The 14,822-nt window shown below is 35.1% G+C and overlaps 1 protein-coding gene across 4 annotated transcripts in view; it reads left to right on the top strand.

The window, feature by feature from the left end:
- KIF5B (kinesin family member 5B) overlaps positions 1-14,509 on the top strand; it is a 47,265-nt gene extending 32,756 nt beyond the window's left edge. Inside the window, exons 16-26 of one of the 4 annotated variants that reach the window (XM_040248048.1) lie at positions 2,100-2,285; positions 2,941-3,058; positions 3,779-3,840; positions 3,938-4,047; positions 5,068-5,169; positions 5,907-5,967; positions 6,077-6,148; positions 6,470-6,574; positions 7,643-7,859; positions 8,368-8,494; positions 12,059-14,509. In XM_040248048.1, coding sequence (XP_040103982.1) covers positions 2,100-2,285; positions 2,941-3,058; positions 3,779-3,840; positions 3,938-4,047; positions 5,068-5,169; positions 5,907-5,967; positions 6,077-6,148; positions 6,470-6,574; positions 7,643-7,859; positions 8,368-8,494; positions 12,059-12,065 — 1,167 coding nt within the window. In that variant the 3' untranslated portion in view covers positions 12,066-14,509. Of the gene's footprint in view, positions 1-2,096; positions 2,286-2,940; positions 3,059-3,778; positions 3,841-3,937; positions 4,048-5,067; positions 5,170-5,906; positions 5,968-6,076; positions 6,149-6,469; positions 6,575-7,642; positions 7,860-8,367; positions 8,519-12,058 lie in introns of all 4 variants that reach the window. The other 3 variants (XM_040248049.1, XM_040248046.1, XM_040248047.1) reach the window with 3 other exon arrangements.
- The last annotated feature ends 313 nt before the right edge of the window (positions 14,510-14,822 follow it).

Here is a 14,822-nt window from a genome sequence, read left to right as displayed (position 1 = left end):
GTGGCTGCACCAGTATACATTCTCACCAGCAGTGTAGGAGGGTTCCCTTTTCTCCACACCCTCTCCAGCATTTGTTATTTTTAGACTTTGTAATGTAGACCATTCTGACCAATATTAGGTGGTACCGCATTGTATTTTTGATTTGCATTTCTCTAATAATTAGTGGTATTAAGCATCTTTTCATGTGCCTTTTGGCCATCTGTATTTCCTCTTTGGAGAGATGGGGAGTGAGGTGTTTGTTTTGTTGTATGAGTTGTATGAGCTGTTTGTATATTTTGGAAATTAAGCCCTTGATGGTCTCATCATTTGCAAATATTTTTTGCCATTCTGTAGATTGTCTTTTTGTTTTGATTATGGTTTCCTTTTTGCAAAAGCTTGTAAGTTTGATTAGGTCCCATTTGTTTGCTTTTGCTTTTATTTCTGCTGCCTTGGGATACTGAACTTAAGAAAACATTGCTATGATTTGTCAGAGAATATTTGCCTATAATCTCTTCTAGTTTTATGGTGTCATATCTAATGTTTAAGTCTTTAAGCCCTTTTGAGTTTATTTTTGTGCATGGTATGAAGGAGTGTCGTAACTTCATTGATTCATCTAGCTGTCCAACTTTCTCAACATCATTTGCTAAAAGACTTTTTCCCATTGTATGTTCTTGTCATCTTTGTCAGAGGTTAATTGTCCATAGATGTGGGTTTATTTCTGGGTTCGCTGTGCCAGTATCATGCTTTTTTGCTGACTGTAGCTTTGTAGTATTGTCTGAAGTCTGAGAGGGTTATACCTCCTGCTTTTTTTTTTTTTTTTAATACCTCCTGCTTTTTCCTTAGGATTGCTTTGGCAATTCTGGATCTTATGGTTCCATATAAATTTTAGGATTATTTAGTTCTGTGATGAATGTCATGGGTAATTTGATAGTAATCCCATTAAATCTATAGCTTACTCTGGGTAATATGGCCATTTTAACAATATTAATTCTTCTAGTTCAAGAACATGGAATATCTTTCCATTTCTTTGAATAAACATCAGTTTCCTTTATTAATGTTTTGTAGTTTTCAGCATGTAAGTCGTCTGCCTCCATGGTTCAGGTTTATTCCTATTTTATATGTTTATTGATATGATTTTAAAGGATACTGGGGTTTTTCACATTGCCTTTCTGATATTTTATTATTAATGTAAAGAAATGCAACCAGTTTCTATATATTAATTTATATCCTGCTACCTTGCTGAATTCATTTTATCAATTCTGGTTTTTGTGTGGATTCTTTTAAGGTTTTCTTTATATAGTATATTATCTACATATGATAGTTTTACCTGTTTCCTTTCAGTTTGGATATCTTTTGTTTCTTTTTCTTGTCTAATTGATGTGGTTAGAACTTCCAGTACTATACTGAATAGAACTGGTGAGGATAGGCATCCTTGTCTTGTTCCAGATAGTGGGAGGGTCAAGCTCTTTTTTTTTGTTTATTATTTTTATGCTTTGGGGTTTCGGGAATTTCTTTGGTCATACATGTGGCTTGTGGGATCTTAGTTCCCCAACCAGGGATTGAACCCGGGCTCCAGCAGTGAAAGTGAGTCCTAACCACTCAACCACTGGGGAATTCACCTGAGCTCCTTATTTTTTGACACTGAATATTGTACTGAAATTTTGTAATGAAACTCAAGAAAGTTACTAAGGAATGTGCACTGACCACAGTTCCTCCTTAGTGAACTTAAAAGTCATTCTTTTCCAGCCACCTAAACATCATTATTTGTTAAGTTTTGAACTGGACTTACACATAAGCAGTAAATTTACTGAGCGCCTTTGAGGAAGAAATCCACAAATTGAAAGAGAGTTCATTAGTTTTGTTTGTTTATGTTATATTTTTTTCCCTGTAGGCGTGTGTTAACATTAAGTTTAGAAGGTAAGGAAGGCAAAAATTAAGCTCTCCTTTACTTACCCTTTAATAAAAACAATATTTAATAAAAAGTTCCAAGCTTCCTACAAATGTTGAAGAATATTAAAAGTATTTAATTTTGTTTAAGATTTTAGAACCTAATTGGGTAAACACACACACAAAAAGACTTTTTTTATCTTTCATTTCTGTTTCTCCTCTTCTCACAGCAGCCTGAGGGAACTGGCATGATAGATGAAGAATTCACTGTTGCAAGGCTCTACATTAGCAAAATGAAGTCAGAAGTAAAAACCATGGTAAAACGCTGCAAACAGTTAGAAAGCACACAAACTGAGAGCAACAAAAAAATGGAAGAAAATGAAAAGGAGTTAGCAGCATGCCAGCTTCGTATCTCTCAAGTATGTGTTACAGAACAAACCTTCCTCATTTTTTTGAACAGCCACATATAAATTTTATTTATTGTTAAAGTTCTAAGAAAAATGACCTTTTGTAGGTTATTTTGAGTAACAACATAAAGCAGTTAATTCAGCTATTTTTTCCTACTCTAGCTGCAGTGTGATAACATGAATGATTTAACTGGGTTCTATTTGGTGACATGTATATGTTATAGGAATTTACTAGAAAGCTGTGACTGATGACTATTGAATCTGGAATAATCCTAGCATAAGCAAAACTGCAGGGCCAGTTATATGGCTTTGGCAACTAAATGGATGAGACCATTCAGCAGGATAGGAATTGGAGGAGAAAGGTAGAGGTTAATGTTAGTTGGAGATAACAGTAAGAATATTACTTCATAAATCAGCCTTTAAAGTGCCTTATTTTGTAAGTGTTAGAAACTGCACAGATGACCATTTCATTGATTAAATTCTTTATCATTATAAAAACTTGCCCCTGAACATTTTGGTCTTAAGTATCTTGTTCTGTAAGTTTATTTTATGTTTAATGTATTGATAAATCTTGCTTACTCTCAAATATTCTGAACAACTGAGTGTGTATGAGGGGTTTGCCTCCATTCATTGGCTCCACTTCATAACAGTTTATTTTCCTCAAAAGCATGAAGCCAAAATCAAATCATTGACTGAGTATCTTCAAAATGTGGAGCAAAAGAAAAGACAGCTGGAGGAATCTGTTGATTCCCTCAGTGAAGAGCTAGTCCAGCTTCGAGCACAAGGTACTCTCTTCCAGTTATTCATGAGTTATATCTATGTTATAAACTGTTACTGACTTCAGTATGATTGTAGTAAACATATTCACACTGATGGAGAATACACTAGTAGGAATACAGACCAATTGGAATAGTAAATATTACATTTTAGTGTGGCTTTGAAACCTATTTTTGAAATTGTTTTTTAATATGGAAATGACCAATCTAGGAATTTCTAAGTTGTGTGTGTGTGTGCGCACGCGCGTGTACGTGTACGATGTGCACATGTCCTGACACAGGGGACTTAGAAAGCTGTCTTGTTTCCCTACACATGGTAGCCCATCTATTCCAGAATTTGGCAAAAAAAATGAAACCATAATACCAATACAGAGACTATAACTACGGTTACTAATTAGTATGTACTGAGTGAAATTGGCATTTGGGTAATTTAAAGTCAAGTACTGTTAAGGAAAGTTGTTTAGTCAGTCAGTCATGTCTGACTATAGCTTGCCAGGTTCCTCTGTCCATGGGATTTTCCAGGCAAGAATACTAGAGTGGTTTGCCATTTCCTTCTCCAAGGGATCTTGCCCACCCAGGGATTGAACCCATGTTTCCTGCTTTGGCAGGAGGATTCTTTACCACTGAGCCACCAGAGAAAGCCCATTAAGGAACCTAGCTTCATAAAACCCATTTGCCCCTTGGTTTGTATCAAGAACTCTCTTCTGTTTTCTCTTCCCACCCAAACAGAGAAAGTGCATGAAATGGAAAAGGAGCACTTGAATAAGGTTCAGACGGCAAATGAAGTTAAGGTAAGTTTGGTGCAACATTGGACTCTAATTGCTTTCATTCATTATTATTAATCATGATTAATCTGACTTAAAATCCTTTTCCCCCAAATTATTTTAGCAAGCTGTTGAACAGCAGATCCAAAGCCATAGAGAAACTCATCAAAAACAAATTAGTAGTTTGAGAGATGAAGTCGAGGCAAAAGAAAAACTTATTACTGATCTTCAAGAGTAAGTGTGCTTCCCTTTCTTCTGAGGTAGTAGAAACTAACTTGGAAAGACTTAACTGTTTAGACAGGAGGACATAAAAGGTCACTGGTGGGTAGTGTTTCTAACCTGCATTTTTCTTTGAAACAATTTTTGACTTGAAGATAAAAGAATCTTCATTTGTGAGTGGAATTTCTAGTTCCAGTGGAAGTTTTGGAAAATTTTTCTTAGGTCTTTTGATGTAATATTCAGTAAAAAAAATATTCCCCAACTTTAACCATTATTTCAGCTACACATCACTGTGTTCTCCAGATCCTTTCCTTAACGTTTTTAAAAAGTAATTATTTATTTTAGGCTGCATTGGCTCTTGTTTGGGGCGTGCAGCCCTCTCTAATTGTGGTGCATGGCTGTAGGGAGTCTGGGCTCTGTAGTTTGTAGCACTCAGGCTCTCTAGTTGAGGCATGAGAGCTCAGTTGCCCCCACGGCATATGGGGTCTTAGTTCCCCAACCAAGGATTGAACCTGAGTTCCTCCATTGCAAGGTGGATTCTTAACCACTGGACCACCAAGGAATTCCTGAGAAAAACTTTATGAAAATTGTGGATTTTAAAAATGTTTCTTTTAATAGAAGTGGTTGTCTTAGTTTTACTAGAACATATTTTTCTTACTTCCACAGCCATACACATGTAGCATAGAATTGATAGAAATTTGAGGTCTTTGACCAAATCATGATTTGAGTAGGAGGCAGAGTAACAAAATATGATGACAAAGCTTGGGGCATGAAGTTTTTTGTTAATGAATTGAGGGAAAGAATTTAGGAGAGTGAAGCATACGAAATCAAGATGTGGTTTCAGACCAAACTGAAAAATATCATATGGCTGAATGTGGCCATATCCTCTTTCTGCCTCTTTGGACGGCAGCCTAAAAGAGGAGGCCTGGTGTATGTGAATGGTGGGACTACAGAATTTAAGACTTTGAAAATTTTTAATTACAGCATTCAGAAAATGATGATTTTGATCTTGTGAGGTGTTTTTTATTTTGTCAGCCAAAACCAGAAAATGATGTTAGAGCAAGAACGCCTGAGAGTAGAACATGAAAAGTTGAAAGCTACAGATCAGGAAAAGAGCAGAAAACTACATGAACTTACGTGAGTAGATGTTCTGATTCAAGTTTAATAATAAAAAACTAAATTAGAGAATTGCAGGCATTGCTCTGTTATATTCAGTGGATAAATGTTTCACTTTGTGTAGGCGAAGAGGTGTTTTTCTTAAACCCTCTGAGTTGGTTTGTTTTATACCTAAAAACATGCAATGCATTCTTGTACTTTAGTGAAACCAAGGTCTTATATTTCACTGATAATTAAGATTCAGATTACTTAAAGATCCATCATAAAAACAAACCTAAAGCATGACATTTAGAAATTTAGATTTCAGGATCTGCCACAAAAACTGTTTTTGTCAGATTTGATCTTGCATAAAAACATATTCTTTTTTGTCTTCAGTAATTTATAATCTGTAATTTTGCTTTAGTCAGAGTTGTTTCTGATATGCTATATGATAATACATATTCTAAAATTCAGAAAGAACCACTCCTTATTCCATAAATTCTGCCACATATTCTTTCATCTCTCCCATTGCTATATTATGACAGTTCTTTCCTGATAACCTATAGATTTTAGAAGATTATAAGGCATATAGAAATTTCTTTGAAAGGCTAAACATTGGTAAATTTTTTCAAAATAAGATCTTTTTCACATATGAATTTAAGCATTGATCCTGTCAGATAAAAATATTTGATTGAATACTTGTACTAAATAAAACTAGAACTTATGGACTCAAAGTTGAGCCCATATTTATTGTATTTGTATATTCTCCTACTGCTCAGGGTTATGCAAGATAGACGAGAACAAGCAAGACAAGACTTGAAAGGTTTGGAAGAGACAGTGGTAAGAAAAACTTGGAAATAAATAGGATTGGGGAATATTAATGGATTCTTCCCCTGGTTTTAGTAAATGTGAAGACGAGCTTCTAAAAATACTGCTTTCTTAATTCAAGGCAAAGGAACTTCAGACTTTACACAACCTGCGGAAGCTCTTTGTTCAAGACTTGGCCACCAGGGTTAAAAAGGTAATAAAATAATACCAGGGTGGATATTTATGTAGTGGTGCTTGTTGTTTTTGTTGTTCATCGCTAAGCCATGTCTGACTCTTTGCAACACCGTGGACTGCAGCACACCTTGCTCCTCTGACCTCCTCTGTCTCCCAGAGTTTGCTCAAATTCTTGTCCATTGAGCCAGTGATCCTATCTAACCATCACATCCTCTGCCACCCCCTTCTCCTTTTGCCTTACAGTAGTGCTTTCTGTGTCTAATTGTATTCACAAGTGAAATAACTTTACATTGTCGTAGCAGTTTTGGTAGTAGTTAAACATTGATTGATCTTTTTCTAGAGTGCAGAGATTGATTCAGATGACACTGGAGGCAGTGCTGCTCAGAAGCAGAAAATCTCCTTTCTTGAAAATAATCTGGAACAACTCACCAAAGTCCACAAACAGGTAGTAAAGAGTCTATTCCAGTGTCGCTGCAATAAAAACTGAGGAGTGACAAGCATTTGAATCTTAAGAGTCCTAAGGACTTTCATACCCCGAACCATTCTGTTACTCTGTCATGCAATTATATAAATAAACCACTAGCAATTTTTACGTTAGTTACTATTTTTAACAGCTTTTTATCAAGAGGCCAGTGAAAAGATGGGTTGTTGTTTTCTTTGTAGGGCTTCAGATCTGTCAGTTTCCTTAATTTATTCATGGTCATTCTTAAATCTCTGGGAGACAAGTCTTTAAGTTAAAATTTATTTATTTTTTTTATTTTTTTTGGTCTTCATACAATTAATACCTCCGAGTGTGAAATATATAAAATAACAAGGCAGTTTACTTTTTTTTGTAAAGTAGGGACTTCCCTAGCAGTCCAGTGGTTAGGACTCTACATTTCCATTATGGGGGTCCAGATTCAATCCCTGGTCAGGGAACCTAAGATCCCACAAGCTATGCAGTGTGGCCAAAAAAGAGGAATACTTACTGTGGGGTTTGTTTGTTTTGTTTACTTTTTTCTTTTATTAAAGCTTGATAACATGGTTCAGTTACTTATTTTTTAAGCTCCTTGGCATACTTAATTGTTGTATGCCTTTGTTACTGTAAACCTGGTGTTTGCACTGGATTGAGATTCAGGAAATTTTAGCCTTTCTTTCAGCACTTATTAAGGACTTGTTAAGTTTACATTTACTTGTGGATCTTACTGTATCTAAAAGGATTTTCATGTCCACCAGATGAGTCTCTTAATGAAGAGACCTAATGCTGTGTTATAATGTATTGTCATGGGGGAAAGAACAGTCTCACCAGCCCCTCAATATTGAATGAAATTATATTTGGGGGGAGACATGTGAGTATATTTATAGATACATGTATTATCTGCATGTTACTCCCTAAATTAAACTAGCTGTGGGAAAACCTTAACATAAAATGTAGTGTTTTGTTTTTTTTTTTTCCAAGATAAGTTTCGAAATGTTCATATTTTTTCAGACCATCAGTAAAGCCAGAATCCTTGTTTTCTGTGTCTGCCTTTAGCTGGTACGTGATAATGCAGATCTTCGCTGTGAGCTCCCTAAGCTGGAAAAGCGACTCAGAGCTACAGCTGAGAGGGTGAAAGCTTTGGAGTCTGCGCTGAAAGAAGCCAAAGAAAATGCATCTCGCGATCGCAAACGTTATCAGCAGGAAGTGGATCGTATAAAGGAGGCAGTCAGGTCAAAGAATATGGCCAGAAGAGGACATTCTGCACAGATTGGTTAGTAGGACACGATAAAACCGTGAAACTTTGGTTTGAATATTTTTATTTACTTGAGAATGTAATCTGATTTGTCATATGGTATTTGTTACATTTTCTAGTTTACGAGAGGGTGGCACTGTTGGGAGTAAAGAGCGTTGAGGCATAGCCACCTTAGCAGGGGAAGGAGCTAAGTCAGAACTAGGTGAGCAAGACTGGTCAGGTTTAGAGAAACTAAGAAGAGCACTGTTATTAAAGCAAGAAGAGACTTGCAAGAAAATGTCATCCAGTATCTCGTGCTTTAATTGTAAAGCAGTGATACAGGAATAAGGTTTTTAAGAGGTTATTAAATTTAACCTTTCAACAAGATTTTTAAGGATTGTATAGGTCCTTGACAAAAGGATGTAACTGAAAAGAAAAAGAGAGATGGAAGGATTTGCTGGGAAACAAAAAGCCAAAGAAAAAACCTTTGGGAATTTGTTGTAAATAAAGAGAAGAAACTAAAGTAAGCATTTGTTTTTCATACTAGCTAAACCTATTCGTCCCGGGCAACATCCAGCAGCTTCTCCAACTCATCCAAGTGCGATTCGTGGAGGAGGTGCATTTGTTCAGAACAGCCAGCCGGTGGCTGTGCGAGGTGGAGGAGGCAAGCAGGTGTAAGCTCCCCACGACACCCGCGGGTTTGTGAGCTCTCTCTGGCTTTTGAATCACAGCTATCCATGGGAGGTGTTCAGCCACTGGTGGTTAAATACTTTTTGGATTCTAACATTAGTAGCATGTTTTCTTTTTATATATGGGATTCTGAAAGTAACTTACCATGATTTTCTTTAGAGTTTTTTCATAATTCAGATCATAGTATCTGCATATTCAAATTTGTGTTCTTAATGTTTTTAACCTAATATTGGGTCATTTTTTAAAAACTCTTACTTATCTAGTATAAATACCATGCTTTTATGGCTACTTTACTGGATATTTAATTATGTTAATTTTTTCATACTTGGAATTTCCCAGTGTTGAAATTTTCATGTATGAAATTTGAAGTAATGAAACATCTTTTTATACCTCCTTACTTTCAGATTATTTCCAGAAGATTCCCATAAGTGGAATCACAAGAAAGTGAACATTTGTAAGATTCTTGACACATATTAACACACTGCTATTCCATGACTGCTAAATTATATCATAGCCAAGGACACTGTCTATTTTGTTGCATCTTTGCTGGTATTAATAGTTTTTAAATGTCCAGTTTAATAGGCTGGAATAAGCATCTCATTGATTTATGAATGAATTTGAATTTTTCATATGTTTATTGGCCCATTTATATACTTTTTTTTTCCTGGGTCCTTTGCCATTTTACTGTTGTGAGTGGTTTTTCTGGCTGATTTATGAGTTCTTACTTGTTTCTTTCTAAATACAAGTAATAGCTGCACCCTGTCGAAGGATAGACAGTTATCACAAACCAAGAAAATAAATATCATCTGGAAATACCACCCAATATATATATCCTTCTGGAACTTTCTTTAAGTATTATAACTTTTAAATTAGGAAGGTTAAAATATAAATAACTGTAACATACACCAGTATACTATGCTATTCTGAATATGCTGATAGCCTGATTTTTTAACTTGGCAATATATTGTGAACATTTTCTTAGTACAACATGACTAATTATAGCTGCCTATTATTTTATCAGATTTAATTCTTAGCAAGTCCCAAGTGTGTAGGTGGTTTGGAAACTAAGGAAACTAAAAAAATACAGTATAATTATGAGATACTTTACTGGTTTTGTTTCTGACAAACACTAAAGTTGTTTTATTTTAATCTTCCTTGTTTTTACTTTGTCATTTTTGCATAACATTGGCTTGCAATTTGAGTAGAATATTAAGCAGCATTCTGGAGAATTCACATTTCCATCAATTTAATACAATTTTTTTGTCCACATAATAGAAGTTTCAAAAGAGAGTGACACAGTGAAAGAGTTAATGGATGTTGGAGTCCATCTAAGTTTGAATTCTGATTTTTTTACTTTTATGAACTTGAGCAAGTTACTTTTAACAGTTGATTGCTTGTTTTCACTCCTTTTTAAAAATTCTTAGGCATAAAAGTAAATTATGAAGTTTATGACCCATTTAATGTATCTCTGAAATAAAACATTTTTCTGTATACCTCAACATTATCACAACTGACAAAATATTTTAATATTATATCAGTCCATATTTGTGGAGAAGGCAATGGCAACCCACTCCTGTACTCTTGCCTAGAAAATCCCATGGATGGAGGAGCCTGGTAGGCTGCAGTCCATTGGGTCGCTAAGAGTCAGACACGACTGAGCGACTTCACTTTCACTTTTCATTTTCATGTATTGGAGAAGGAAATGGCAACCCACTCCAGTATTCTTGCCTGGAGAATCCCAGGGACAGGGGAGCCTGGTGGGCTGCCATCTATGGGGTCGCACAGAGTCGGACATGACTGAAGCGACTTAGCAGCAGCAGCAATCCATATTTGGAACTTTCTGATTACTTATTGATTTTTAAGTCTTTTACAGCTGGTTTGTCTAAACAGGGAATAATCCAGAACTGATGTTTACATTAGGTTATTTGCCTTAAGTCTCTCTTAATGCTAGAATAACACCCCACCCTCTTTTTTTTTGTTTGTTTAATGACATTGACTTATTAAATAGAAAAGGCCAATTTTCTGGAGCATATGCCACCTCTAGTGTGTTTGCTTGTTTCTGTTTCCTGTTTATTAAAAGCAGGAATTCTTGTGCACATTTTTACAGGATTACATTGTAGGTGGTATGTGTTTAATATTGTGTCATATCAGCAGACATTACAGTGGTTGTCCTGCCTCTGTTTTTCCCCCTTTGGATTAATAACTTGTTGAGCCTCTTTATTAATAAAATGAAAGTCATTCTTGAGAATTATACAAGTTAAGGCATCACTACCTAGTACAGAGCAGATGCTGAGGAATTGCAAGCTGCCTTTTCTGAAATTGAAGGTGGGCAAAAGAATTTTCAAAGGATACATATAAATAAATACAGGTAAAAGTTTATCTGTTTTGAATATTGTCCTCATATTAAAATTCACATGTGAACTTTGAACTCCTGTCTCATTTGCAGGTAGCACAGTCCGTGACCTTTGTTAAGTAAAGCTAGGTTTTAGCAGCAGATTGCTGATCCAGTGTAATGACAGCACTTAAGCACTTGAGGGAGTTGACAACCTAGCTAACACAGGTTTTTAAGACTTGAAGTAACTATAAAAGTATGATTACGTACAGGTTTGTTTCATTGCTGGTCCAAAGGATAATGGTTATTATTTTTAAAAATCTTGGAGTGATCAATCTGAAGCCCAGATTGAGGAGTATATGATAACTACTTTGTAGAGATTTTTTAATTATTAAGAAAAGCATTTCAAAACACTGGATTTATTCTGGGGAGAGATGGCAATGTATCAGTGACAGTGATACTCGTAGTACCAGTTTTACGTGGCTGGTTGGTTCTTCTAGCTGCATGATGCTTTGGACAGGCTGAGGTTTTCTAATAAACACAGGTAAATAGGCAGTGGATTACAAGGATGCCTCCAGGTAACTCCTACTGGGATTGTTTACTTTTATTTTATTTTACTTTCTTTTTTTTTTCTTTTGGCCACACCTCACGGCTTTTGGGATTTTTAGTTCCCTGACCAGGGATTGAACTTTGGACCACAGCAGTGAAAGTGCCCAGTCCTAACACTAGACCACAGGGGAAGTCTCTGGGATTGTTTATTTCATTGTTGCCTTCCGTAGCACATGTACTTTGTGCTTATTGGTACACCCTTTTTGTTTTTCACAGCTGCCATGTATGTAACATTGCTAGTTAATTAGTGGTCCTTGACTTAATGTCACTGACACTGTCTACTGGCTGGCATTTTATTGACCATCTTTTTCTTAAAAAAAAAAAAAAAAAAACTCTATATATCAGCTTACTCATAGGTCTTGGGGTAAGTAAAAGCAAATTCAGGGTTGACTTCCTTTCAATACTGTACTGTCCTTAGACAGCTCTGCTTAGGAAACAAATAAAAGGAAAAGAAATAAAATCATTCATTGTTGCAATCTTTTTAGTTTTGGGGGAAGTGGTCAAAGCTGTTGGTTAACTTTTTAAACTAATTGGTATATTTCGTTTCATTCTTTTCAAACACAGGATTTGTATAAATAATATTTTCTCTGTTTTTTTCCATCTTCAGGTGTTAAAAGTAATTGAAGTATGAAGAGGACATAATTCAGTGACTGTAGCCTGTATCCCTTGGAAACTCTAGAATTATAACGTTTTTTAGTGTATAAATTGTACCTGGCCTGTACAGCTGTTTCCTACCCACTCTTCTTGTAAACTCTGCTGCTTCCCAACACAACTAGAGTGCAATTTTGGCGTCTTAGGAGGGAAAAACAACAGTTTATAACTGTGGCCCTATTTATTACACAGTTTGTCTTTCATGTCTTAAATTTAGTCTTCACTGTGCCAAGCTAACTGTATCATATAGGACTGTGCTTTTTGTACTTGTTCGTGTTTATTTCTTAATCTTAGTTTAAGTTACCTAGCTGCCACTGCTTGTTTTTCTTTTCTTATAAAATAATACCTTATTTTAGGGGAAATGGAACTTTTAGATTAAATGTCTTAAATTTTACCACTTATAACACTACATGCCCACAAATTATATCAGGTCAGTACTGTACTTAAAAATCCTTTGAAATGACTTCAGAGTTAAAACTATATGCATCATCTCTGAAGTTTGCTTCTGAAAACTACTCCCTGAGCACTGAAACCTTTAAAACTGCCTAACTAGACACATGAGACTGGGCAAGGCTACTTAATTATCTTGTGAAATGCCTACTGCTGAATTATCTTGAATAGAAATATTTCACACTATCAAAAGCAAATCTTTTGCTTTTGTTTAAGAAAAACAGTTTGGAAAAGAAATTCATTTCTCTTCTTCCCAATGCTGTATACACATAGCTTGATGGAATGGAAACACCTTGCTTTGTGAGCCTAATATAAGAATTGGGTGGATAATAATCTGTCAACTTAATGAAATGAACTAAGATATGGATATTATAGGATTAAACATAATTTTATATTAGTACTGTATTGGTTGATCTAAATTTATAGCATTTGGAAATTGAGAGAACATGTGGAAGGATGGGACAAATATATGGCGAATTTATAAATATATAGGTAAATTGTGGTCTGAAAATCCCTGAGGTGTCTTTAACCTGGTACACTAAATCATACACTATAACGTACTTCTTATTTAGTCTAGGAGTAGTAAATTATCTGCAAGTCACTAATAATCCTCAAATTATTCTGTTGGCGGTAGCTGGTAATTTTGTAATTACGTGCATCTGTTTTTGCCACTTCTTCCTCAGATGATTAAACTAAGTCAACAGTTTATTTTGGAAACTATAAAAGTAATAGGGAAAGAGATTTCAATATCTGCTTCACCACTTGGGAGTGGGTAACTGCAACTGTGTTAGCAGAAATTTGCAAAGACTGGGGATGTAAAGTTACTCAGAGGAGAAAGCTGGAAAGTTCTGTGTTAGGATCTGGGTGGCAGAATTAACTTTTTGAAAAAGTTTTATATACAGATATTTGTATTAAATTTGGAGCCATAGTCAGAAGACTCAGATCATAATTGGCTTATTTTTCTATTTCCTTAACTATTGTAATTTCCACTTTTATAATAATTTTGATTTAAAAGATAAATTTATTTATTTTTTTAACAGTCAAAAATCCTTGCTGTTCTGATCTGCAGCAACCTTTAAAATGATTGTATTGTTTTTAGGCTTGATCAAAAGAAACACTCCAAAAATTGAGATGAACACTTGTAGAGCGGCAAGACTGAAGCATTGCAGTTAACTAAAAACAGTGCTTCCGCCTATTGGTGATGATAGTTTTCCAAATGAAGAAATGTTTGGCTGCATTCACACAGACATTTGTATTTTGTTTTCAAATGAAAGCTTGCTTTTGGGGGCAATATTCTTAAATGAAGCAGAAATTTTTTTCTCTCTTCTGTCTGAATATAGGAGTTTCTTTCTTGTAAGATGTATCACAGGTATTGGTGCTGTGTAACAAACAATGAATTGTAACTAGTGTGTGGTTCAGAATACACAATGTTAGGGTTTTTAAAATATCAATGGTTTTTTCTATTTATAATTTCAGACTTTCACAAAATGTACAGAGAATTTCATAAATTTGTTTTAATTGAACTGCTTTTGCTATGGTAGGTCATTAAACACAGCCTTTACTCTTATAAGTGAAAATTTCTGATCATCTGGAACATTGATACTTATTTCAATTTACAGTGTCTTTTTTTTTTTTTTTTGACTGAATAATGTTCCTCTGAATGGCATTGATAAATGGTTCAGAAAAGAAACTCAGTGAAATGAAAGTAATATTTATTCATGGTGATCAGTTAAATTATTTGCCTAATTTAAGAAAACTACTGTGTGTAACTCTCAATTTGGCAGGAGATGATACAAGAGTCTGAGTCTGCCTGTGGAATACGTTGGTTTCTTTTCAGTGCTTGAAGATACATGCAGAGATAATTGGTTTGGGAAGATGCCATATAATTTTGAGTTGACCTGCATGCTGTAAATGTCTTTTATGTTTAAATAAAGAGGAAAAATTTTTTGAAATGCAATGACTTTCTTAAAATGTGATTCAGTGACAAATCAGGTTGATTTTACATGACCCAAGTGGCCTTTTTTCTTGACAGAATAGTCACTAGTGTGTCATTATGTTTAGTGTATTTTGTTTCCTAATGACTTGCATGTGCTTTGGATATCAAGTATTAAATAGGCTAAAGAATTAAGAGCTAGAGATGAATCCTTAATCTATTATTTTACTGAACTGTGATAAGGACATGTCACTCTGTTATTCTTCCCCGAAAACCATAACCCCTGTCTGATCATGAGAAAAATACCACACAATCCAAATAGAGGGACATTCTAGCA

This window comes from Oryx dammah, unplaced genomic scaffold, assembly GCF_014754425.2.
Source record: "Oryx dammah isolate SB20612 unplaced genomic scaffold, SCBI_Odam_1.1 HiC_scaffold_10, whole genome shotgun sequence".
NCBI classification, from domain to species: Eukaryota; Metazoa; Chordata; class Mammalia; order Artiodactyla; family Bovidae; genus Oryx; species Oryx dammah.
This window is presented reverse-complemented; position numbering and strand designations above follow the sequence as displayed.